The sequence below is a fragment of the Diadema antillarum genome, unplaced genomic scaffold (genome assembly GCF_040938485.1).
Source record: "Diadema antillarum isolate AM-2024a unplaced genomic scaffold, OU_Dant_1.0 seq00000862_RagTag, whole genome shotgun sequence".
Lineage (NCBI taxonomy): Eukaryota > Metazoa > Echinodermata > Echinoidea > Diadematoida > Diadematidae > Diadema > Diadema antillarum.
Window position 1 is genome coordinate 104,255 of NW_027271732.1, and position 24,483 is coordinate 128,737.

General features: G+C 38.1%; 1 protein-coding gene across 1 annotated transcript in view; it reads right to left on the minus strand.

Moving 5' to 3' along the window:
* The window catches only part of LOC139740595 (aminopeptidase N-like), an 84,657-nt gene that overhangs the window by 13,643 nt on the left and 46,531 nt on the right, over nucleotides 1–24,483 (minus strand). Inside the window, exons 3-9 of the mRNA XM_071651183.1 lie at nucleotides 9,669–10,419; nucleotides 8,506–8,779; nucleotides 7,140–7,260; nucleotides 6,262–6,416; nucleotides 5,739–5,852; nucleotides 2,797–2,931; nucleotides 219–350 (exon numbers count right to left, since the gene is read on the minus strand). Of these exons, the coding sequence (XP_071507284.1) occupies nucleotides 219–350; nucleotides 2,797–2,931; nucleotides 5,739–5,852; nucleotides 6,262–6,416; nucleotides 7,140–7,260; nucleotides 8,506–8,779; nucleotides 9,669–10,419 (1,682 nt within the window). The remainder of the gene's footprint in view (nucleotides 1–218; nucleotides 351–2,796; nucleotides 2,932–5,738; nucleotides 5,853–6,261; nucleotides 6,417–7,139; nucleotides 7,261–8,505; nucleotides 8,780–9,668; nucleotides 10,420–24,483) is intronic.

Below are 24,483 nucleotides of genomic sequence, written 5' to 3' on the forward strand. Positions count from 1 at the left end.
TTGACAATGAAAGCATAGAGGTTTTTTCACTTCCCATTTTATTTTCATTACCAACCACTGGGAAGAAATTAAGAATAAATGTAGCAGTTACAAAATTCAAGATCGCAGTTAACCGCTCGACTCACCAATAACTTAAGGAATATTGAAAACCTACAAGAAATGATCATTCCGATATCGAGCAAACATGAAAACCAATGAAGCAGGGTTATTCGTCTTACCCTCGTTAGGGCATACCACAGGTCATCTGAATCAGCGTTGTCTTCGCTGTGGACAGTCAAGTAATAATTCAGCCCATCAACAAACACATCCTCCGTCAGGAAGTTGTTCAGCATCCGGATGATAGAGGCGCCCTGGTAAAGGCAAAGATAGGCGGAGATAAGACTCGGTTCTACTTTGAATTCTCCGTGACATCATCATGATGACCTGATAGGATGTGATGGCCAAAGTGGTGTTCATACATCCAATGTTATCTGTTTCAAATCACATTGAGTACAACTATACGATAAAATGATGATAAAGGTATATACTCATATACTCATTTCTCTCTTGTAATTATTTGATTGTTCCTGATGCAATTCAAACACTGCAAAATTTCCTTTTGATTGTTTTGATTCCACGTTTGCTTACCTGTGGGTCTGAAATCTACTACTTTCATTTGTGGGCCTCGGACAGGTAGTGACATCATGACCAGAACAGCGCGTCTTCCAATGCCTGAGCTCACTTTTGCGTTGCATGATTTTTTTTTTTCATTTTTATGATAAGTTGCAATAAGGGGGAATGTCTACTGTCTATATTTAGTTTTCTGCCAGAAAGTGATAAGGTATAGGACGCAATCAATAGAATGGGTCAATCTAAAATCCGGTCAGTCCCAGCATCAAAGAAGAAATAATGTGTGTTTGTTTGTGAACATAAAAGAAAGCCAAAATTGTTACAGTGTTGTGTTGGGATAGGTATACTTTTAGAGGTACACATTTAATGAATAACTTGCGAAGAGCATTTTATTTGAGAGGTGTTTGAGAGCGATCTCCTATCTTTGAGCTTCAGATTCCACGTCCTTTTCCTCTGCATGAAACAATTCTCTTCATACATTGAATTATACACATTGGTTATACGGTTGTAACATACTATGAATGGGTGGATGGGGGTGGAGTCGATCTGGGCTGGTTATAGTAGTGTCATTAAAGATGGTCAGCATCAGATAGTCATTGTTTTCGTCCTCGTCCGGTGATGTGAAGATGTCAACGGGTCTATGGCGATGAGCCGGTGATGGTGCTTACGATGACGATGATGTTTATACTGCGATGATGGTGACGATGGTGAGGACTTCCACTGGAGTGATGGGACAATGAAGAAAGCATTGATTACCACGATGATGATGCCTATGATGATGACCCTTACTTTGATGATGCCACAGTGATGAAGATGACGATGATGGTGCCAATGACGATGCCGATAAAGATGATGGTGGTAATGTTATGATGGTGCCGATGACGAAGTTGTAGTTTTCGTGGTCGTCATGCTGTGGAAAACAGTGCCGTCAAAAATAGATATTGTTTGAAGCGGTGAACTCCTCCTGGAACTTTCTGAGGGAGTATAGCTTTCGAAGACGAGATGTTAAGATGGTTACATGTTGTCCGCTGATCATTCAGAGAGTAAACTAGCTGGTTCATCTGTTTTCATTCGGTCGTGGCTTTCAGCGTCCGTCCTGTTTTCAATTTCAAGGGATCCGATGAAGAAACTCAGAAGGGAGACAAGTTTCTTGCTGAACTTTGCTTTGTTTTGCTGATGTAGAGCAGCCATGTTCTCTAGTGGTAGTATCACAAATCGTAGTTGAAGGTCACGGGAACCGGATTCATATCAACCATGTGCCTTCTTTCTTCGGTGGTATGACATGAAACCGGGTATTCCACCATATTGTGCTGGGATCGGTTTATTTTTTGAAGTACACGTTTAACGAATGACTTGCGACACAGTTGAGTTTAATTTCGAAGAGCACTTTATTCGAGAGGTGTTTGGGTGCGATCTTCTCTCTTCGAGCTTCAGATTTCACGTCATTTTGCTCTGCATGATACAATTCTCTTCATACATTGAATGGTACCCATTGGTTATACGGTTGTAACATACTATAAATGGGTTAATGGGGTTGGAGTCTTCATGTTAAAGAGAGGTTTTTAATTTGGAAAAACTTTGATTGCAAACTGATTGACAAATTGCCCTACATCGATGTAAATAAGCACTGAATTGATCAGTGTTTTAGCAGTAGCCATGATATATATATATATATATATATATATATATATATATATATATATGCATGTATATTTTACACACATATATATATATACCGTGGCTACTACTAAAACAATGATCAATTCAGTGTTATTCACGTCGATGTAGGGCAATTTGTCAATCAGTTACGATGAAAACACCTCGACGAAAGAATTTCATTCATGAATCTTTAAAAAAAAATGGTTGCTATAGAAACAAAGGCGGGACTAGTTTTTCTAAAGGAGGTAGCATTCTTGGATTTGGATTCAACAAAAATTCTAAGTAATCAACGGGGGAAGGGCAGGATGTTTGGGTTTGACTTAACTTGGTCGTAAATTAGATGGGGCTAGATGTAGAGTATATACTCAAGGGATGATGAAGGTCGATGACTCACTGGAGGTGGAGAGTATTAGTAGAGGTCAGTGACTGGCCGGAGGTGAAGAGATATATCCTGTCACCAGAGTGGAATGGGGAGGAGTTAGTCACATGCAGCTTGGTGTATCATTACACAACAATAATGTCTTTCACCTTGCTGTAGGAGATGGAGTCGAAAATTTCGTTGATCTCGGCTGGGGAATTGACCGGTACACGAACTGGATGAGAGGTGTTTAGCGAGTCAAGGTCAAACACTCTCTGCAGGTCTTCAACCACAAATTGTTCCCTCTGGAGGCAAAATTTAAAATCACAAATCACAAATTAAAACAATGTAATAGTCTCTTTCACCTTGCTGTAGGAGATGGAGTCGAAAATTTCGTTGATCTCGGCTGGGGAATTGACCGGTACACGAACTGGATGAGAGGTGTTAAGGGAATCAAGGTCAAACACACTCTGCAGGGCTTCAACCACAAATTGTTCCCTCTGGAGGCAAAATTCAAGATAAAACATCACAAATTTAAAAAAAAAATCGCCTGTGTGTACAATGGCATTTCATTAATGTTTTTCAACTGTCAACCTATCCAATTTCAGAGGATGAAATTTACGCATTATCTGTTTCGAGAAAATTTTACCTCGTGTCTATGTCTAGTTGGTTCCAAGATATCTTACTCAATGTGTTCACATCTACTCCGGACAAGGAAAGAGCGACATTTGCAACACCATTGTAACCTCATCTGATGTTTATTAATACCCCGTCTTGCTTTCATAACCTTAACTATCTTGGATCTGAATGTGTGCATGCTTCATTTAATCTCGCAGAGAAAATGTTTTAGGATTTTTTGTTTCTTGTAGACATCTTTGGTAGTATAAATAAAGGCACTTGGTCTACTATCAAATGGTCTACTTCTAAGTTCGTCTAACACCACTAACCTCATGTATGCTTAACTCATTTGGTCTGCTATCAATTTCGCCTAATGCTCGTTTTGTCTAATCCTCACTTGGTCCTATACCCAGTTTGGCTGTCATTTCGTCTAATGACCATGGTCTAATTGTCATTTTGTCCATTTGGATTTTTTTTCCACTTCGCCTAATATCATTATTTTGGTATATTGTCAGTTCGTCTAAATTTCATTTAGTTTATCTATCATTTTGGTCTATGGACAATTCGGGTAATTACTGCTTCTTTCACTGCCAGATTGGTCTATTACACCAGGAATAATAGGCACTTAGTTTCCTCCTACTTCCGCTAATTTCCAGTTAGTCCAACAGCCGATTCGTCTAATTATTATTTCGTCTACCTTCTGTTGGTCCAACCACACTTTCTTGTGTGGTATATTTACCAAGTAAATTGTGATTTCATCAGTCTATTTCTGCGTGTTGTGAATGCACAGCCTGAGATTTAGCTCATATTAAAGACTACCGCGCCCACCTGCCTATTTTGTGGAAAGTTTGATTTGAAAAAAAAAAAAGATTTAAAAAAGGCATTCGTTCTCGGGGCATCAAAGTTTAGTATCATAAAATCAATAGATATTCCTAACCAGGTGGCTAGAAGGTGACACTTTGTGCATTCTTTTCATTCTCCCTGTTTAGCTGAAAATGAAGTCCAATACTAAATCATGTTGTCGTTAATATCAGATAATTCTTGTCACCAGTAATGTGTCATGCATAGGTAAGGTTCACTTTACAGTTGCACGCACTATGACGAGGGAAGAAAGTATGATTACGCAATGAGGTAGGACCTCCTTGGTGTAATGTTAACTCCAATCCTCCAATTCCAACTCTCTGCAACTTCCTCGGCGGTATCTCTTACAAGTATTATAAATTTGCACAGCAATTACGAACAGGAAAATAGACTATAGAAATAGGCCTACATATAACTTATAAGCGGCTAGCTGCTAGATTTAGATGATTATTTTCCTGTGATTTGCACTCCGCGCGTTGGTCGTTATATGAAGACGTATATTGGAAAAACTCAACAGCATAAATTCTGAAATCTACCGGGTAAACATTACAAAGTTAGCCAACATGAATATTGCACAAAATGTATTTTAAACTAAATGGTATTCAGACCAATTGGGCATTAGACTAAGTGGTCATTAGACCAATTGTTTAGAGGACTACTTGATAAGTAGCCTAACTGTTATTAGACTAAACGATAAATTGCCAAAGTGGATAGCCTAAGTGCACGGGTGGAGCCCAAGTTCGAATTAGACGAAATGGTAATTAGACAAAGTGGATATTAGACGAATCGAATACTACACAAACGGGCGATTAGACCACGTGTAGACCATGTAGCATATAGACAAAATGAATGTTAGGCGAAATGGGCAAAGTCTATCTGTAGACGAAGTGGTCATTTTAAGTTAAGCGGCAGTTGGACTAACTGGTTACCAGACGAACTGGTTGTAGACGAAACAGAATTAGACCATGGGTTGAGACTAAACGGATATTAGACGAAGTGGGAGTACACCAAGTGATAGACCACCGTCTATTTGTCTGTATATTTCCATAAATTGATACCAAACAACTATAGGTAATTGAATCAAATTAAATGTTTTATCCAGGGAAGAATAACTGTAACTTTTTACATAATCATGAAGTTGAACTGCCTATATTTGCTTGTATCTGGGTCATTATCTGATCTCACTGTAAAGTGTTCCATGTGATATTTTGTAAAAAGGTGTGACGGTTCTTGCATATTATATATATGTATATATATGTATATATATATATATAATATAGATATACAATAAAAAATGTATACGAATGAATAAGATAATAAAAATATAACATATATGTGTATAAACATATATATATATATATATATAATATAGATATACAATAAAAAATGTATACGAATGAATAAGATAATAAAAATATAACATATATGTGTATAAACATATATATATATATATATATATATATATATATATATATTATAAAAACCTAAAATGGCATTCGCCAGGATAAAGCGTTTTCAGTCTAATGCCATTTTAGGTTTTATCACATAAAAGAAAGAAAGAAACTCTGAAAGCACGTTATAACAATACCTTTGATTCGGATACATAGGGGTTCAACGAATAGATTATACCCACCATATCCCAGGTCGGTTCGACAAAGTCCACTCCAAGGTATTCCACGTAGCTAGCAAATCCTTCATTCAGCCACAGATCATCCCACCATTTTGGAGTCACCAGGTTCCCGAACCACTGTTAATCAAAATTTGCATCATATTTTTTCAGATAAACGTTTGATCTGATTATCAAAAACAATGCGATAACAACACAATAAAGCAAACTGCTCACATATTCATTTAAAGAAGTGCAGTATGATTAGGTAAATATCTAATGATAATAATAATAATAATAATAATAATAATGATAATAATAATGATATATGATAATAATAGTCGCTACTCGTATAGCGCACAGGTCCACTGAGGGATGGCGCTTCAAAAATGAAAAGATATATGATTATACACGCATATAAAATCATGTTCAAACATTAAAATAGATGAAAGAAATTGTATTTTGTTTGTAATCTACGGTTATCAAGATACGTTGCAGTCAGTCAAATGCCACTTGGTTGGCAAGGTGTTTATATTTCAGTCCATTTTACCTGATGGGCGAGCTCGTGAGAGACAACAACTGCAACACGTTGCTTGTTACTGGCTGAGTTAACCCGTTCATCGTAGAGCAGGGCCGTTTCGCGGTAGATAATTAGTCCCCAGTTTTCCATGGCACCAGCAGAAAAGTCGGGAACCGCAATCATATCTGACGGAGTGTGAGAAGCAGTTAAAGACGGAGTTAAGTGTGCCTGGTACTAAGTAGAATGAAAAGATCACGCAGATTTGTCCACGACGCATGTAATCTATCAGTGATGATATCGTAGGTAACAGTCGTATATCAGGTGTTGAAGAAGATATGAGTAAAAGGGGGAAATGCTTACACATGTTCAGAATAGTGTGCAGCAAGAAACACAACAATTCCTAACAAACAAAAACACAACAAGCTTTGCAACTGATTGACAAATTGCCCTACCCGACGTAAATGAGCACTGAATTGTTCAGTGTTTTAGTAGTAGCATTGATGAAAGAAATCATGGGCGTACATACTCCAGCAGGATTCGAACCTATGACCTCCTGATCTCCGGACAGGCGTCAGCTCCACTAGACCACTTGAATACTTACCCAGTACCCGCTGCATACCTTAAGGATTAGAACCAACACTTGTTGTCGGGCAGAAGCTCGGTGGTCTAGTGGAGATGACGCTTGTCCGGAGATCAGGAGCTGGTAGGTTCAATTCTTTTCGAGTATGTAAGCCCATAATTTCTTTTATCATTGCTACGAGTATGAAAATGGATACTTTGATAGACTTTGATAAAATGTAGTAGTGACAACTTTATCTTTGTGTATATGTGTGTGTGTGTGTGTGTGTGTGTGTGTGTGTGTGTGTGTGTGTAAGCAGTGATGTGAAATCAAGAAAATTGAAAATTACCTTGCTTAGGAAGAGGAAATGGAATGTTAAAGTATTCTTCAAAGTAGGTGGTGATGTTGGCCCCAATATCCAGCGCATATCTGGTGCTTTCGACGGCATCTGGCCTCGACCACACACGGTACTAAAGGATAAAAGATTGAATCATATCAATACTAGATGTACATAATGGGCAGGTAACTGATCACATGCAAATACATTTTACCCCACATTTGGATATGATGTTTATGGGTACCAGGTAATCCAGAAACTTTTGACATACCGAACAAAGTGTTTTAAGTGGATATTTATTTATATGGGCAACCGTGCTCGTTTTTAACATGGGCAACTATAGTCCTTCATCGACAAAATTAAGCTCCATTTATTCAGTGTGTTGTAGCAGCCATGATAAAAGATCACGGGCATACATATTCCGGTTAGACTGGAATCAACAATCTCATGATTACTACACAGATGTTATATCCACTAGACTACTGAGCTTTTGCCAGTGTTGGTTGTAATCCCTTGTAGCAGCTGGTACTGAACATTATTATGTTCAAAGTAATTAATTCTTGCGTCGAAATGTGAAATGTTTTCATTGCAACTGTTAAACAATTTGCCCTTCATCGACGTAAACCCTGTAACTCTTCTCCCGTGGGAACTAGATGCAATATATATATGTATATATATATATATATATATATATATATATATATGTACATATACATATATATATATATATATATATATATATATATATATATGTATGTATATGTATATACATGCGCTTAATTTCCTCGCCAGGATAAAGCGTTTTAATGCCATTTTAGGTTTTATATACAAAGCCTAGCAACATCCAGCTCTGAGATGGATATTCGCAGGATGACAGTGAAAAGGTTCAGGTAACTTCAACGAGAAACACAGAATCTGAGATGCACGTGGCATATTTTGTTAGTTACTGATATATGATAATAATAATAATAATAATGATAATAATAATAATAATAATGTGTGTGTTCGTGCGTGTGTGTATATTCATGTGTGTTGCTAAACCTGCTTCCCTGTCTCAAAGTAAGATGTGTGTTATCGGAGAAATTACCACGACCGATCAAAAAGAGTACATTACAGTAAAGTTGCAACACTAATAATATTTCCTATATTTTTGCTAATCTTCAATCTATTATTCATTATATCAAATCAGGTGACTGAAGGGATACAAAAAGAACGCTATCAGTTCGTCATCGCAGGTGTGAAAACCACAGGTCTGAAAAATGCACCAAGGTTCATTGAATCATTCCAGTCATCAAAATATGCTCACAGACTTTTTTTAATGTAAAATGTTAAAACAATATATTGCCTGACGTTTTTCGTTAGTATAAATAATACTCACTCTAACACCGTTTTCTGTATATGCCTGAGTGTAGTTGAAGTAACCGACCACAAAAGCAAGAAGGTAAGTAGACATTTTCGGAGTCGTTCTGTATGAGGTCGTCATCCAGCCGTTTCCGAGTTGAATCTCTTCCTCTTCGATGCCATTGGACAGGGCAACCATATCAGTGCGATGTTCGATCGTGGTGTCGAAGTAGGCTCGGAGCGCGGGCTCGTCGAAACAGGGTAGGGCACGACGAGCGTCTGTGGGTTGCATCTGTGATGTGGCTGCCCACCTGGTAACAGAAATTCAGTTCATTTGATCCCTGTGAACTGTAGTCATGAGGAATTTCATTTATTTGAAGCATGCAAAATATGAAAGGGTTCCCCTGTGATGACTGCCACCACAGCAATTAATCGATAATAATTATTCATTTTAATTGTTCTCCTCAGACATACCCATCTCATCGACTTTGTAAGATAATGCCTCCACTGCAGTGAAAAGTCCACTGTATCATTTACCTGGAAACGCGTGAGTTAAGTTTAACAATATCACTGACCAGCTAAGGTTCTGACGCCTATACACTTTCGGGAGAAAAAAAAAATCAGGAATCAAAGTAGAGTGTAGATTGTATGTGAAGAACAAGAGGAAGAGCATTTCTATTGTGACATAGACACTGCGTTGTCTGTGCACAGTCATCTCTATGCTTACCACGAAAGGGTTAGGATTTTATCTTATTTTTATTATAAACGTATTCTTCTTTTTACCGTGATTCGTGCTGAGGATTTTGTCATTTTGCTTTAGTTAGCCACTCAGAGTAGCGGGAATTTATCTCTTTTCTATTGAATTGATCTGAATAACGTCATAGAAGAATCAAATTCATTCTATTTGTCGGTATTCCACGTCCACTCGCCGAGAGGATTAATTCAAGGTGCCACCGGACAACATAGTGAGTTGATTTTCTTGAAGAATCTTCATGAAATCCGTTTTACCAGATTTCGTTTCAATTTCTGTCGTTAGATTATACTATCTGACTGAAACAGTTGAAATATTTCCATTGGAGTTATTTTCTTCTTAAAGGGTTTGACTAATACGAACTATGAAATTCATAATGTGAAGAAACATGTAACATTAAAGTAATCAGAGTCAATATTTCAGCTATACTTAGCTGCCAGGAACCTTACATTGTTTCACCATCTGGATCCGCCCAGCTGGTCCGGTAGAAACCAGCCAGGCTATCACTCAGCTCGCCCACGTACTTTATCCACAGAACGTAGTCATGGTCTTCCTCTAGCATTTCACTCACATGAAAATGGATGAACTGATATTCCAATGTCTCGTCCCAACTCATGATGTTGATTACTCTACCGGTGGTTTTGTCAGTGAGTTCCCATCTTTCGACGGTGATGTTATAGATGTGCAGAGTGATTACATCGGTAGGCATTTCGCACCGCATCACGATAGTGACCTCGCCGTCGAAAGTGAACAGGCGGCTGCCATTCCCGAGATGTTCCTCGTACAGGTAAGGTTTCAGGTAGAGTTCATAATGCTCTGGAATGAGGTTCTCTGGCAGACGACCGTTCCATGTTCCACTCGTAGGCGCCATGGTGGTTTGCATGCCCGGCTCTGTGGGTGCTTCTGTCGGGGGTTTTTCTGTTTGCTTCTTCGTTGTAGGTGGTTTCTCTGTATAAGGGGGCTCAGTCTGTTTTCCTGGTTCTGTTGCTGGGCCACCCTCCTCAATACAAGGTCGTTCTGGAAGGTAGTAGGCCATGCAGCCCACACCAGCAATCAAACCGCATGCAATGATGACAAGAAATCCAATCTGACCATAAGTACAGAAGTAGCCACTTCCTCTCTTATGGCCCGTCTCATCGTCGATTTCAAACTTGCCATCCATACCCATGCTGTTCTCTGTTGTCTGCGCCGCTGATCCAGCTAGTCATAAATGAAACAGATATTTGAGTGCAAATAAAAGAGTGATGGAACATTGATACACAAGCATAAACAACTGTACGTTTATGCACAAAATTGTCAATCGTATACTGAAGTATGATGTACACGTATTTATAGTGTTCATGTGTGCTTGTGTGTGTGTGTGTGTGTGTGTGTGTGTGTGTGTGTGTGTGTTGTTGTTGTTGTTGTTGACTGGAGAGGTGTATAATAAAATCGAGCATCTAAATTTTCGCGGCGATCCTAGATTTTCTTCTACTTCAATCGGCAAATGCTCCCTGCTGAGGTTGCATCCCAATACCATGAAGGATAACATTCTCGGTAATGGCGTCGGAGGAGGACATTATTTTCGCTCCAAAGCGTTAGTCAAGTTGAGGATATCAACAAGAACACTTTTTGATATTTTGGACATTACATTTCCTATGTTAGTCCTTGGTTTATACGGAGTCTGGAATAGAGCTACTGATTAAATGTCAAAAGTCATAGTCGACAACCTCACCAGTTGGTATTTCCTGACTATCTGCAATATGCAGAAATTGATTTCTGTAAACGGTAGTTTTTATTCGTTATCCCGCTCACCGTGGTAGGAATATTGATGGAAGACTAAAAAATTACATCAAAGGTGATATAAGGCTACCTTCGGACATTGTCAGAAGGCTCAAAAACAATCCTTTGTCTTTCCTTGCTAATTGCCGTAATTGGTTTCTTGAGTGAATAACTAACCGGTAGTTAAGATTAGAGCAAAGTGTATGTCTTTTGGCAGTGGCTACCCTGATTGAAACGACACAATGAAGACGCGAATGCTTCAGATCAAAACACCAATCAAAATGATATGCTGACAATAAATTGGATAGGAAAGTAGGCCTAGAGGCAACCATTCTCAAGTCGGCAAATATTCTTCTACAACTGAGCGTCGCAAGTCCTGATCACAGAGTTCTCTCAAATTGCTTAACCCTTGACTCAGTATGCCATGAACTCTCACAATTCTAACCTTTGATCCAAACATTTTTGATGTTCGTTTCACCACGACTTTAACATCTAGCTTGCATGTATACGAAGACTCCTTAAATAGTATACTAGTATAGACGAGAACTAATGGTAGAGACGGATTTTCTTGTCATGTAGGACCTAATCTAGTCACTGCACCTGCCATTGTTTGCTTTTCGTTCTCACGAGACTTCTAGATATAGCAGCGGCTGTTGACGTTGGTATCTCAACGGCCTGCATGGTCTCAAGTTCGACTTCAAACTGGGAGAAGAAGAATACGAGGTGTTTTTTTTTTTTTCCTTGCTTACCGAATAAGGAATAACACTTCAGAGTCAGGAGACTGGGGGTGGGTTAAAAGATCAAAGGTCAACTAGGTTGTTCTTTTCCCTTTCGAGAAGATATCAAAAGCTGAGTTTTCAGTCCATTCACTTCTTGAAGGAATATATACTATACTATTGTACTAACACGATTCCACCATGCCATCATGTGCTACGGAGGACGGTGACCTAATGTGCGTGCAAGATTGTATGGAGTGGCCGACTTGTTCTGGAAGATGTGGCTTAATCTCTATCTGAAAGGAACGTCATGTCATTCTTTTTCAACTCATACTAAAATTGTCATGAAAGAACCGTCGAACCGTAAAATAATTGATTTCAGTATTTTTGGGGGTTGGCAATCATAAACGTTATAACAAAACATAAACAAAATTGCTAAAAACCCTCTTGATCAACACAAAGTGAGATCAGACCTTTTCAAAACATTTGTTCATGCACTGACGAAGAGATATAAACACCTATGACTGCACAGCATTTACTGATTACTCTAATATTCAAATTCATGAAATTCTTCCGTCGAGATGTTTTCACTGCACTGACTGACAAATTGCCCTTGTATAAACCCACGTATATGAACACTTAATTGATGAGTGTTTTAGTTGATAAAAGAAATCATGAGCGCACATGCTCGAGCAGGATTCGAACGTACAACCTCCTGATCTCCGGACAGGCGTCACCTCCACCAGACCACCGAGCTCCCGTCCGATAGCAAGTGTAGGTTATAATCCTTATAACATGCAGCGGGTACTGCGTAATTATTCAAATTCATGAAATTTTCCCCTTGAGATGTTTTCATTGCACCTGATTGACAAATTGCACTACACTCTTGTATGTATACAAGTACTTACTATATAGGAACGACATTATAGGAAAGAGGTCGCAGTCTGTAATCAGTGATTCACTGCATTGTATAGCTTAAAAGCAGGCAAGTTTCAACTGGATTACTTCTACCATGCTTCTACAAAAAATATTCGTGTTTCGCGGCGTCAATGGGTTGCAGTTCGTTATTCCGAAGGTTCGTTATTTCGTTATTCCTCAGTCCGAAGATTTGTTATTCCGAAGGTTCGTTATTCCGAATTTTATTTTCGGATTAACAAATCTTCGGAATAACGAACCTTCTGAATAACGCCACAAATGTTCGGATTAACGAACCCTTTTTCATTTTCGGATCAACGAACCTTCGGAATAACGAACAGCTACCCGTCCATCAATGTTCTCTCCGTTTACGCAAGTTACTTTACTACGAGGCAAATGAGAGAAAAAGTTGCAAGGAAAAAAGTGCTTTGATTTTCCACTCCCAGAACTATAGATATGGGGCTAAAACTATGACACAATAACATACAGAGACAAACAGTTTTCGAATTGGCGACTATATAAGGTTGCATTAACACGAAAGTAAACAAATTATGTAATTGTTATTTAAACAGACTTCATATCAAGACTTCTTTTTCAGTATACCCCTTTAACATGATTATGTCAGACAGAAATAAACTACTCTATTCATATTTGCAAACTTTCAAGAATTTCCAAGTCTCATTATAGTCTCAATAGATAAGAAAACAGCCAGAAATGATGAATAAGTTCTTAAAATCCTATATCTATAATTGATAAGTAAGCCACTTAAAATCTACATTAGAAATGGAGTTGCATGAAATAGGGTATGTCAAACGAATATTTATGAAAAAGAATAAGTCACTTTTGGGTCTATGTTGTAGAAATGTTGGTTCTGAGGTTATTCCAATACTCTACGCCCATCTGCAGGCAAAAAATATGATGGAACGGCGCAGACGTAAAAATATCGTCATGAGGTGCTAGAAATACAGGAGAGTCTAGCTGTATCCAATGCCTCGGGAGGTAACGCAAGAATTATCATCATTACAAATGGTTACAACAGTTGAACCCACCTATTACCATTGCAAATAAGATGCACCCTACAATAGCCATGTAAAGGTCAATCAATGTCACGACAAGGAGGACCTGCTCGTCCATGGACACACGCCAGCAATCTTGAGGCTTATATTTGACTTCTCGCCGGGCATTCAGACTCAGAACAAGAACCGTCCTGAGCAGATTATTCTCCGTCAGCCGTAGCTGGCGTCAGTAAAGTAAAGTTACATTATATAACCCCTATTACATTGTACCCGAATGCAGTGGGTTTTTTTTTTTAATGCTACCTATTCTTTGCATGAAAGTGATCGAAATGGAAGACTATTATCATCATTCTGAGAATCATGGCTTGTAACTTTGAGAAATGCTCAAGTACGTTTGTACCAGTCAGTGAGGTTTTGTTCGATATCAATGGTTGACTGCTCATTTTGATTGTGCATTGTCACTAAATATGCCTATATTTAGGCCTATTTTAGGCCTATTTTATGACTTCGTCACGCTGCTATCAATGCTCCCTGTCAGTGGGACGTATTCTCTATCAACAGAGTATGATCATGATGTCAAATCAAATCAGGTCAAGTCAATTTCTTATGAGTCCCCGTTACAAGGCTTTACATAAGTCAGGCGATCGAGCTATGTAACTCGGCCTTACCTTCAATATTCTGCGAGCTGGTCTCTTTAAATTGCTATCGATAGCCCTTCTCCCCAGATTACTACTCAATTTTAGTTTGATCAACTTTTGGTGGCAACTATCGCGTGGGGCAGACAGATTCACAAGATAACCATGAGTAAAAGAGAGAACTGGGCATTACCATAATCCACCAAACATAAATTGTCCATCATTCTATAGGCTGGACTCTTTGCCTACATTATGGATGAATTGTCACCTTACAGAGAGTGTGCTGGCCTGGAATATTCTACGATGAACATGATAAATGGACAAACAAACAACCGAAGTTTATGACACTCATACTCAATAAGTTGAAAGGACTCACACAGGAAAATAAATAAGTAAAAGCAAAAAACATCGCCACCGAAACATTTAAGACCAAAATGTGTAATGAACTGGAACAAAACTTCCCGACTATAAGGCCTACGTTTTACCTCAAATGTAAAGCTCCGTCTTAGGGATTGTGCTTTCAGTAAAAAGTCATCCGTCCTCGCCTTCACAGGTTCGAATAACACGTAATGCGTCAAGCACCCTGATGGGCCTACCCTACTGTAGGGACCGAGGAACAAGGGGGAGGGCTGGGGCTGCAGCGCCCCCCCCCCCCCCCCCCCCCCCCACACACACACACATTACTTGCCCTTTGGCTTTCACCAAAGAAGAAGACAAAAATACGGAAACAAAACAAAAACAGAACATCACTTTCCGAGTTTCTGCCCCCAGATCTTTCTCGTCGAAGGGGGTAAAGGAGAGTAGTTGAACCTATTGCAAACCTCTCTCTACCCTTGACACCACCCACCCACAAAAAACAACAACAAAAAACACGATTACTGTCATTTTAAAATATAATGTGGATTGAGTGGATTATATTGTATCACAAGAACACATCGATGAAGTTTGAGGAAAAGTTGTCAATGCACTCAAATGTTATGAGATTTAAAAACTTTGATGCTTCCACGGCTGGATATGCAGAAGACGACATTTCGCGACTTCCCCGCGAACAACAAAATAAAGAAAACAAGTGGAATTTAACAGCTTTATTTTTGTTTTTCCAACATAATGAAAGAGCACATAACTTACCTCTTCCAGAAAACAGGAGGGACTTACAAAACCCTTTACATATATTTCAATACCTATATAGACGAGGAAAAATGTGTATTTTCCATTAAAATTAAATTTGTGTAGAATTTTCTTTATACATCATGTATTTTCTTTACATCGTCAACCATGTGTGACGTCACGAAGTGTTACAGTCTTTCATCCAGCAACGGTGGCACCGAAACTTATAACTCTGAACTGATAGTCCGATTTTCCTCAAATTTCGCTTGTGCGTTCAACTGATATTGCTCCATTTACTAAATCAGTATGTTTATCTTTCATTCCCTTTTATTTAATCTATTGATGAAGAAATTGCGATACAACGTTAAAACACTTTAAAGGCGATCACACGTTAAAGGGATTTATTTACTTTTTTTTCAGTCAGGGTATCTTTTCAGAGCCAAAAGGCGTGCTTTAAAAAGTACTGTTAGCATAAATGTACAATATATATCGAAACTTATTATTTCAAACACATTAAAAACACGTGAAAGGCGACCAAATCCATCCTCATGGTCCACTCCACCAAACAAATACTTTCATGGCATAGCGGTCAACCAGTTTTGCAGATGACAATGATAATTTGTAACCTTTTTGGGACATTATAAATCGTCTCTAGCAGGATCCAGGACGACCAGTTTTACAGCTTTTTTACGAGTTGTTTCCTGGTCATGTTAAGGTTTAAGTGAAACTACTTCATGTTCAAATCGTCATTGGTATAAGTATTCCCCCGTAAGAAGTAAAATAAATCAAAAGAAGAATGAGAAGTTTTGATAAGGTTATCAACAGAATAAGAAAGTTACGAAAGACGAAAGTAAAATATTTTCACGCCTGTTTCATCATAGGGTGTCTAATACAGCTGAGAGGCTGTGCGACGCTGCCAAAATAAAGTGACGCGGATAAAACATTTCTGTCACTGCCTCGTAAGCCTCCTTATCCATGGAGGAAGATATTTCTTGATAACAAAGGGGAAATGCAGAGGAAAATTGAAGAGGAAATGCGACATTCTTTAATCTCTTCCTTTAATTCTCCTTTAATTCTTTTCTTTTTACTTTCATTTTCCATACGCATACATTATGATTATATATATATATATATATAGCCAGCAGAACATAATTACTAGTAAAATGCGAAACATAATCAGGGGTCTCGGAACCGGGTATGAGGTGGCGGCTGCAACCCCCCCCCCCCACACACACACACACACACATACACAAACACAAACACAAACACAAACTCACACACACACACTTCACACACGCCCATGCACACGCAGACGCATACTTTTCGCTCGCTAAAAAAAACAAACAAAAAACAAAAACAAAAACCTGTAAGGAATGAATACATCACAACAAAACCCTAAAAGCTGACTCTCTACGGGTTCCGTCTGGAGAGTCTTCCTGACGAGGCGAGGGTGGGGGTACCATTGACCCTTGACCCCTCCTTCCCAACCCCCCAACCCCCTTCCATCGGCTTGCCGCCCCAACGTACTGCTGCCCCTGTATTGGATAAGCACTAATATCATTCGCACCGTCGAGTTATTGTAAATAGAGAGTAAAAAGAAACTTGACTCTAATTCATTCTTTCTTTCCGTCCCTGATGATGAACCCGTTGTTTCTCAGAAAGGTGACGTTGTGATGTTATTAATTTTAATTTGTATACCCGTTAGAGAAGAATATGGTATGATAATGATTTAATACGTTAACCCGTAATGCATTTTCGAGATCATGCAGGGGCTTAGTTAAAAGGTTACGAAAGTTGATATCGTTCTGTTTTGATTTATGGCAAAGGATGATTGGATTCGTAGCAACGTGCGCAGCGCAGAGGGCATCCACGCAAAGCGCACAAAGTGGGTTAGTCGCTCTTTCTCGACTCCACATAATGAAAGCAGTATTGGTGGAGATGAGAATTGGGCTTTTAACTCTTTGCGAGATACCAAGAAAACACTTATTGTATAGTACAGAGCATATCATTTTAAGAGGAATTCAAAGTTTATTCGATGAAAATCGGGTTTGGAATGACTGAAACATCCAAAAACAAAGTAAAACAAAGTGATCGTAATAAAGTGTGGGTCCCACACTTTATTAGAATCGCTCTTTTTTGGATATCTCGGCCATTTCAAAACCAATTTTCATCAAATAAACGTTAAATTCCTCATATAATTACATGCTCTTTCCTATTTTATAAGAGGTTTCTCATTATTTCACCAAAAAATGTTAGAAACGCAAAATTAGGTCTCAACCAAAACTGTACGATCCCTTTAAGCACACTAAAGGTACCTGGTCCATATTAGTAATAAGCTGTCTCTTGTGCCAGTTTCTCCTTTCACTTGAAAATTTCAATTCGTCAGACCTTTCAAAAGTGTGCTCTATCTCTACTGATGGGAATCGGGGTTCCCGGCATTCTCGGCCGAAGCATCAGCTGTCTCATTCCCAACATATGTTGAATTGATACCAATTATCTTCCGTTCCAACCACCACCTCACCCCATGCTGCGTCACTGGTTCACGATTCTCTCAGTCCCAGAATATCCTTCTTCGTATCATCTGCTTTGCAACGAAATGAACGTCTAAAAACAGATGAGACACCAAAACGCATTTTGGATGCCGCCCACCGGTAACAAAGAGATTGTGTAGTGTAATCATCTCAAATACTGCAGTACGACGCGTTTAAATGGTCTGGTCACCCATCACACAAAAGTGTTATTATTTTGGCTACAAGTATTTCTTTCAAAGTAATGAATAGAGACTTACTGAATGAAACGAAGAAAACGATCTTGTTCAACTGAGGACGAAATGTAAGACAGCAATCTTTGGTGACGGGGCGTACGACCCCGTGCTGTGTCTCCTGTCTCCAACTGATGTGATGAAATGAGCTACAGCGACTCACGCTGTCTTCACCAGGAGGAGGTCTTATCTCTGTGCAAGCCAACTTATCTCAGGGGCGTTGCTGAGTCGAGTCTAAAGGTAGTTTAGCTTACGCTACTCGGCCTGCTCAACTCCCATCCCGAACGTATCACTCGTTTGCTGGAGCAAAGGTTCGCAATCAAGGCGCGATAAAATAGCACTGACTGAACTTTGAGATCGTGAGAGGTTGTAAACATCCCCAATGAAGTATCTGATTATATTGTTACACTCCAATTATATTACCTTACATAATTGCTTTGTCACTACATTACAATATAAAAAGCGACAATATTAATGGGTGACAACCTGTATGCATGAAAAGTCAACAATTTAAGGATTAAAATTACTTTGTAAGTGATTGAGGAATTAGTAAAATCATTTATACGTGTATGTGTTGTACGGCCGTCACCATCATGAACATTTACACACACAGAAGAAACAAACACACAAACAAGCATATTAAAGGTCTTATGGCGAGAAACCAATAGGATCCGATTTTCCGAACCACAGACTTTGTAGTAATCACAAAGTAAACATAAGAACTGGATGAAAAGTACACTTATAGTGAGATGATTCAATGAGGATCTTGGTCGTTTGTACCTGAATGAAACAAGTCTAAACTATTTTTTTTTTTTGCACAACGTTATTCATAATAAGAGGAAATAAAAGAGAAAGAATGATAGAGAATAACAAGAGAGAAAATGATTCGATTCCTGTGTGGGATATACGTATTGTAGATACAAGTATTAGTTGTAGGTTTTTTCTTGCTTTTTTCTTTGTTTGCTTTGTATCATTATTATTATTATCATCATCATTTTTATAAAAGGTTGTTAAGCAAATTGGATGTACCTACTACTCAGGGATTTTGTCATGGTAGTCGTACCACTCGGTGTTTCAGAACGCACGCACACGCACGCACACACTAACGCACAAGAAATAACCTGAAACATTTCTCTTTACTATATTTAACAATATAACAGTATTACAATATTTAGCAATATTGTAATGTTTTATGTTACACATCATCACATGTGTCGCAGCTTTGTCTACTGACTACTAAAGTGGCAAGGGCATGCAGATCACATCATCTCTAGATATTCCCGAGTCCAACACGGAAAGTCTTTATGTCTGTGGGCTAAAAGGAAAAACAAACATCAGGGAGAAAAAGATTGAGAAAAGCAATTCCTCAGTGAAAATTGAGAGAGAAGCAAACAACTGTTACGAAAGTAGAAAACAGTGTTAAAGATCATCCACAATGGTTCTGGAGGGGCGCCTTATAAGGTGATCCGAGTATCCTCTCGGATCACCTATTGCAACTGTACTGTTTCTTCTTTATTTCTCCAAAAATATTGTGCAGAGGTTAACTCAAAAAGTCCTTCGACTATCAACTTCAAACTTATGTCATTTATGTACATGTATCATGTCATAAAGACGACAGATTTTACGTTTGTTGTGGAAGACTAACTTTAGTTGCGAAAAGACAGCGACTGAGAAACTCAGATATAAGCCATAAACACGCAACGCCATAATCTGTGATATGGTCCATGTTACACACATCACTGGGATCTTTTATAGCCGTGTCTTCTCCTTTTTTATATGACCTTATCTTGTCTAAGTGTTCATCAGATCATTAGCGCTTTGAAATAGTTTGAACTGCTGTAAAACGATCACATATGAAATGATATCCCGCTTTGGAGAAATGCGACATGAGGTAGTAACAATGTTTAATGATCGAAAAAAAGTGGAAGCAAAATAAAGAATACAGGCAGAAACTAACAATTATGAGCACTTGCACACACAATCTCATAGATAATGCAATATTCCTTGATACGCGCTTACTCTTAGTGTCGAATGTAATTTTTCAATACAAAGGGATTTTTTTTTTCAGGGACATTACGTGCTACTCGACGTAATCACATTCATACTGTAGCGTATTGTTTCTGATATATATATGGGGAGGGGGGCTGTGGAATAGTGGATAGGACTGCTGACTGAGGTACCAGAGTTCGAATCCAGTCCAGTGCTTGCGTCCTTGGAGAAGATGTCTTTAACCACCATGTTCTCTCGACCCAGGTGTATAAATGGGTACCTGGCAACGCTATCAGGTGATACTAATGACAGGCAGTGGCGACACTAAAAAGGCTCCCTGGATAAAGGAAACCATTTTTTTATCATTATACTATAATGATGATAAAAATAATAATGATAATGATGATGATGATGATGGTAACAATAATGATAATAATATTAATAATAATAATAATAATAATAATAATAATAATAATAATAATAATAATAATAACAATATTAATAATAATAATAATAATAAAGAACGAAGGTGATCCCTATTGTTGTTGGAGCACTCGGAACAACGCCAAAGCAGCTGCGACGGCACTTGGACGACGTTGGTGTGCCTGATCGAGTGCAAACGCTCCAAAAAGCAGCATTGCTGGGGACGGCACGAATCCTGAAAAAAGTACTGGAAGTATAGGTTCCATGATGGAACTTGACGTGATATTAATCTCCAAGAGATATCTTGTGAAGATAGAGATATAATAACAATAATGATAATAATAATAACAATAATGATAATAATAATAATAATAATAATAATAATAATAATGATAATAATAATAATAATTATAATAATAATAATGATAATAATAATAATAATAATAATAATAATAAATAATATATTATTATTATTATTATTATTATTATTATTATTATTATTATTATTATTATTACAGCAACAACGATACTGTCAAAGACTTTGCAGTTGGCATCACAGCTTTTGTTCAAAAGGTTTCTGTCTTTCACCGAAAGTCTCTTTTTATCAAACCACATGCAATTGTTAGTTCGCAGTCCCATGCTTTGGTGGTGTGCCGATTTATTCGTCTACAACTCTCAGAATAAGATCTATAGACAGTTGCCCACGAAGTGCCTTCATCGGCATGTTCTTTGTTTGTCAATTCATTATGAATTGTCAAAATTACAATTTTCAAAAGGGTCACGATATGATTATGATGATAATCAAATCCTACGTGATCACGATAATGATTACTGATCCATAACTTTTTACTGTCCTATGAGTACGGGTGAGACAGGTTCAGGAAGTCCATATTCATTATTGATGTGCAGGACTTTGCTCTTTGTATATCTGTAGATGATTACTTTATGTACCCTAAAGTTATACCTATGAGTTATTCATAAACTTGTTAACTGAATTATTTTTCAAGAGGATTAATAAAAGGTATCGATATATATCACTCCTTTATCAGTCATTGCAACAACAACAACAACAAATCTCCATTGGCAAGCCAGTTTGTGCGTACACTCAGTAGTATCAAGTGTTTGCGTCGGTGCATGGTGTGTGCCTGCCTGTGATGATGCCTTTTAATTGTTGAATAACAATATAACTTTTCGTGGTCTCGATCCTGCCAATCGATGGGCCTTAAACAATGTAATTTCCTTTGGCTTTCTTGTCTAATCATGACCTTACTGTTAGCTTGGCGAGAGTGATAACTTTTGGACGAAGGAGATATGCCACTTCCCAAAACGACCTGAGAGTGAAGAAACGTCTGATTGAGTTTCCCGTTTGTCAGTATACTCCAAATGGGCTTAAGCACGAGTTAGTTTTAAAAATTTCAATAGACATAACATTTAACGTCAATCTACACAACAAGTGTGATGAAAACAAGAGATAACCATGCAGGAGACGCAAATAAAGTCAGGACACATTCGCCCACTGTCTAAACGTAACGCTCTTAACCACCGTGCCTCTTGAACTTAGCTCTTGAATCGAACAGGTGATGTGTTCTCTCATCACGCGTCGTTTTTATCGTCAGTACAGCATGCAAGTCGACGATTAACAATAGTAAATGCACAAGATATAAAAACAACCTCGTCTGCCCCAGCTTTCTCCCACATCAGGGGATAATCAGAGAAAATATTTCTTTCCAGCTGTAAACAAATGATTAATGTGAATATAATAGTATCGTCAGTTACAGTTATACATGGCATTGCCAGAAACAGCCAGATTTTTAAGTATTTGTATACGTCAACAATTAATTTCAGTTTCAAATGAAAAGGACGAAAAAGGGAGAACGGATAATACCGGTTGTCTTTAGGAAAACTTTAACGCATCAGTTAACAACACGATTGATATTCTAAAGCATTTTATGATATTCATGATAATATACTGGAGATGATTGTAACGCAAACAACGTCAGTAGACTTTCAATTCAGCTAATAAATTGGACCGTCGCTAGTAGACAGAGAAAACCTGGTACCTCTCACTGCAAGGAAAGCCAATGACCGTACTAATAGCGAGTCATTAATATGTTATTTTTTTACAGAATAGCATACTTTGCATTTACAGTGTAGAAATGCTTGAAGAGGAGCTGCGTAGTACATCACCTGTGCGAATCGGCAAAACAAAAGTTAATTTATCAACGATGGAGGCCAAAGTCTATGGTTACTCTGCATCTCTATTTGCTCACCTACTGATGTACTCGGTGAGTAGAAAGAGAACAAATACGATTTGATAAGGCGGATAGATACGGTAAGTCATGTGTTGCCACTTAGATTTTATTACAGCTGCTTCGTTCTTTGCAACGTTTCGAGTAAACTCAAACAGTGCCATGCCCTTTCAAACCTCTAATGGACGCGATGATCATTGTTGGAAGGTTTTGATTAGTCGCTATAACCACCATCTGAAGTCGTGTGTGAGATAGAAATATAAGTTTTTGTCCCGCATTACCGCTACCGCCCCTGGAAATGAAAAAAACATCGATAGTAATTCCAATTGGATCAATATTTCCTTTTATCAAAGTGTTTATTCTCTCTTCAATTTACATTTCTAAAAGTACAGCACGTGGTCCCTGCTACATGACGTTTATTGTTTTCACTATTATGATAATCATTATCATTGTTATTGCAATTACTATTATCATTTTCATAATTATCTACCAATATTGTTATCAATATCAATGTTATGATCATCATGGCGTGCTATACCTTCAAAGGAAGCAAAACAATGCACATGCACTGTTAGGACGCAGCTCCTTTAGACGAGTACAATAACTTTACAACTTAGCTTAGGACCCCCCTTCTTTCTCTTCCTATATCTCATGAATGATATGTGTATAAGACGTCTGATTTGTGTCTGATTTGTTGGTTTGAAGTCGAAACTGATTACTGATAACGAGCCGTACAAGGCTAGGCAGGATAACACACTGACCTGTTATTAAATAGTTCAGTCAACGCTATCTTCTTACCATAATCAAATGCAATTTGCCCTCACTCTTAATGGAGTGTTGTATTTACTGTATACGCCTCTTGGCAGGCACAAGATATCGTTGATAAACACGAGTTATAAGAATCATATGACACGGCGTTTTGCTTGCGTCATTAGAAAGGACTAAAACGCAAATACTCCTAATCAAGACTTCTTTTCATGGTCACTGGAAGTATTCCAGAGGGCTCTTAATCGATGATATGAATATTGTCCACACTTATCATATACTTTTAATTTTATCTCATTTTCGAGGAGGCATTTTCGTGAACCGTATACCCAAGTATCTATATTTAATATGCTTTTTGGAAGAGGCATTTTCGTGAATCGTATACACGTATATACGGTGGAAACTAGAATTAAGTTTGTTCCTTACAACTTCAGATGCAAATTGTATGTCATGGCCTATATATATATATATATCACATAATCTTCAATCTTTTCACTTTTTATGTCTGTTCTTTATATTGCCTGTTTTGACATCACGACTTTTATTTATTCATTTATTTTATTCAGGATTTGTTCTATGGTACATTCATGTGAGTGCACAGCCCCGTACTGTACAATAAGCGCCAACCTTCAACCTTATACACGTGTTTCTTTGAATAGAATCTTATGGCAGAACTTCATTGTGTAACACCGATTCTTATCAAGTTTTACAGTTTTTGCGTTCATGTACCAACCGGGCAAAATGTACAGAGCCTAGTCTTGTTCTTGTTATCGTGTACAGTTTGCTTCACTTGTAGTTGCCAACGTAGAAGTGAGTATAAGAGCCATGGGGCTGTCAGCAGGTCATCCATTAACGTACTTATCACCTGGTGTATGATCTCATTTTGCCCGGAACCCAAGGATTGAATCACTGACAACTATAGGGATG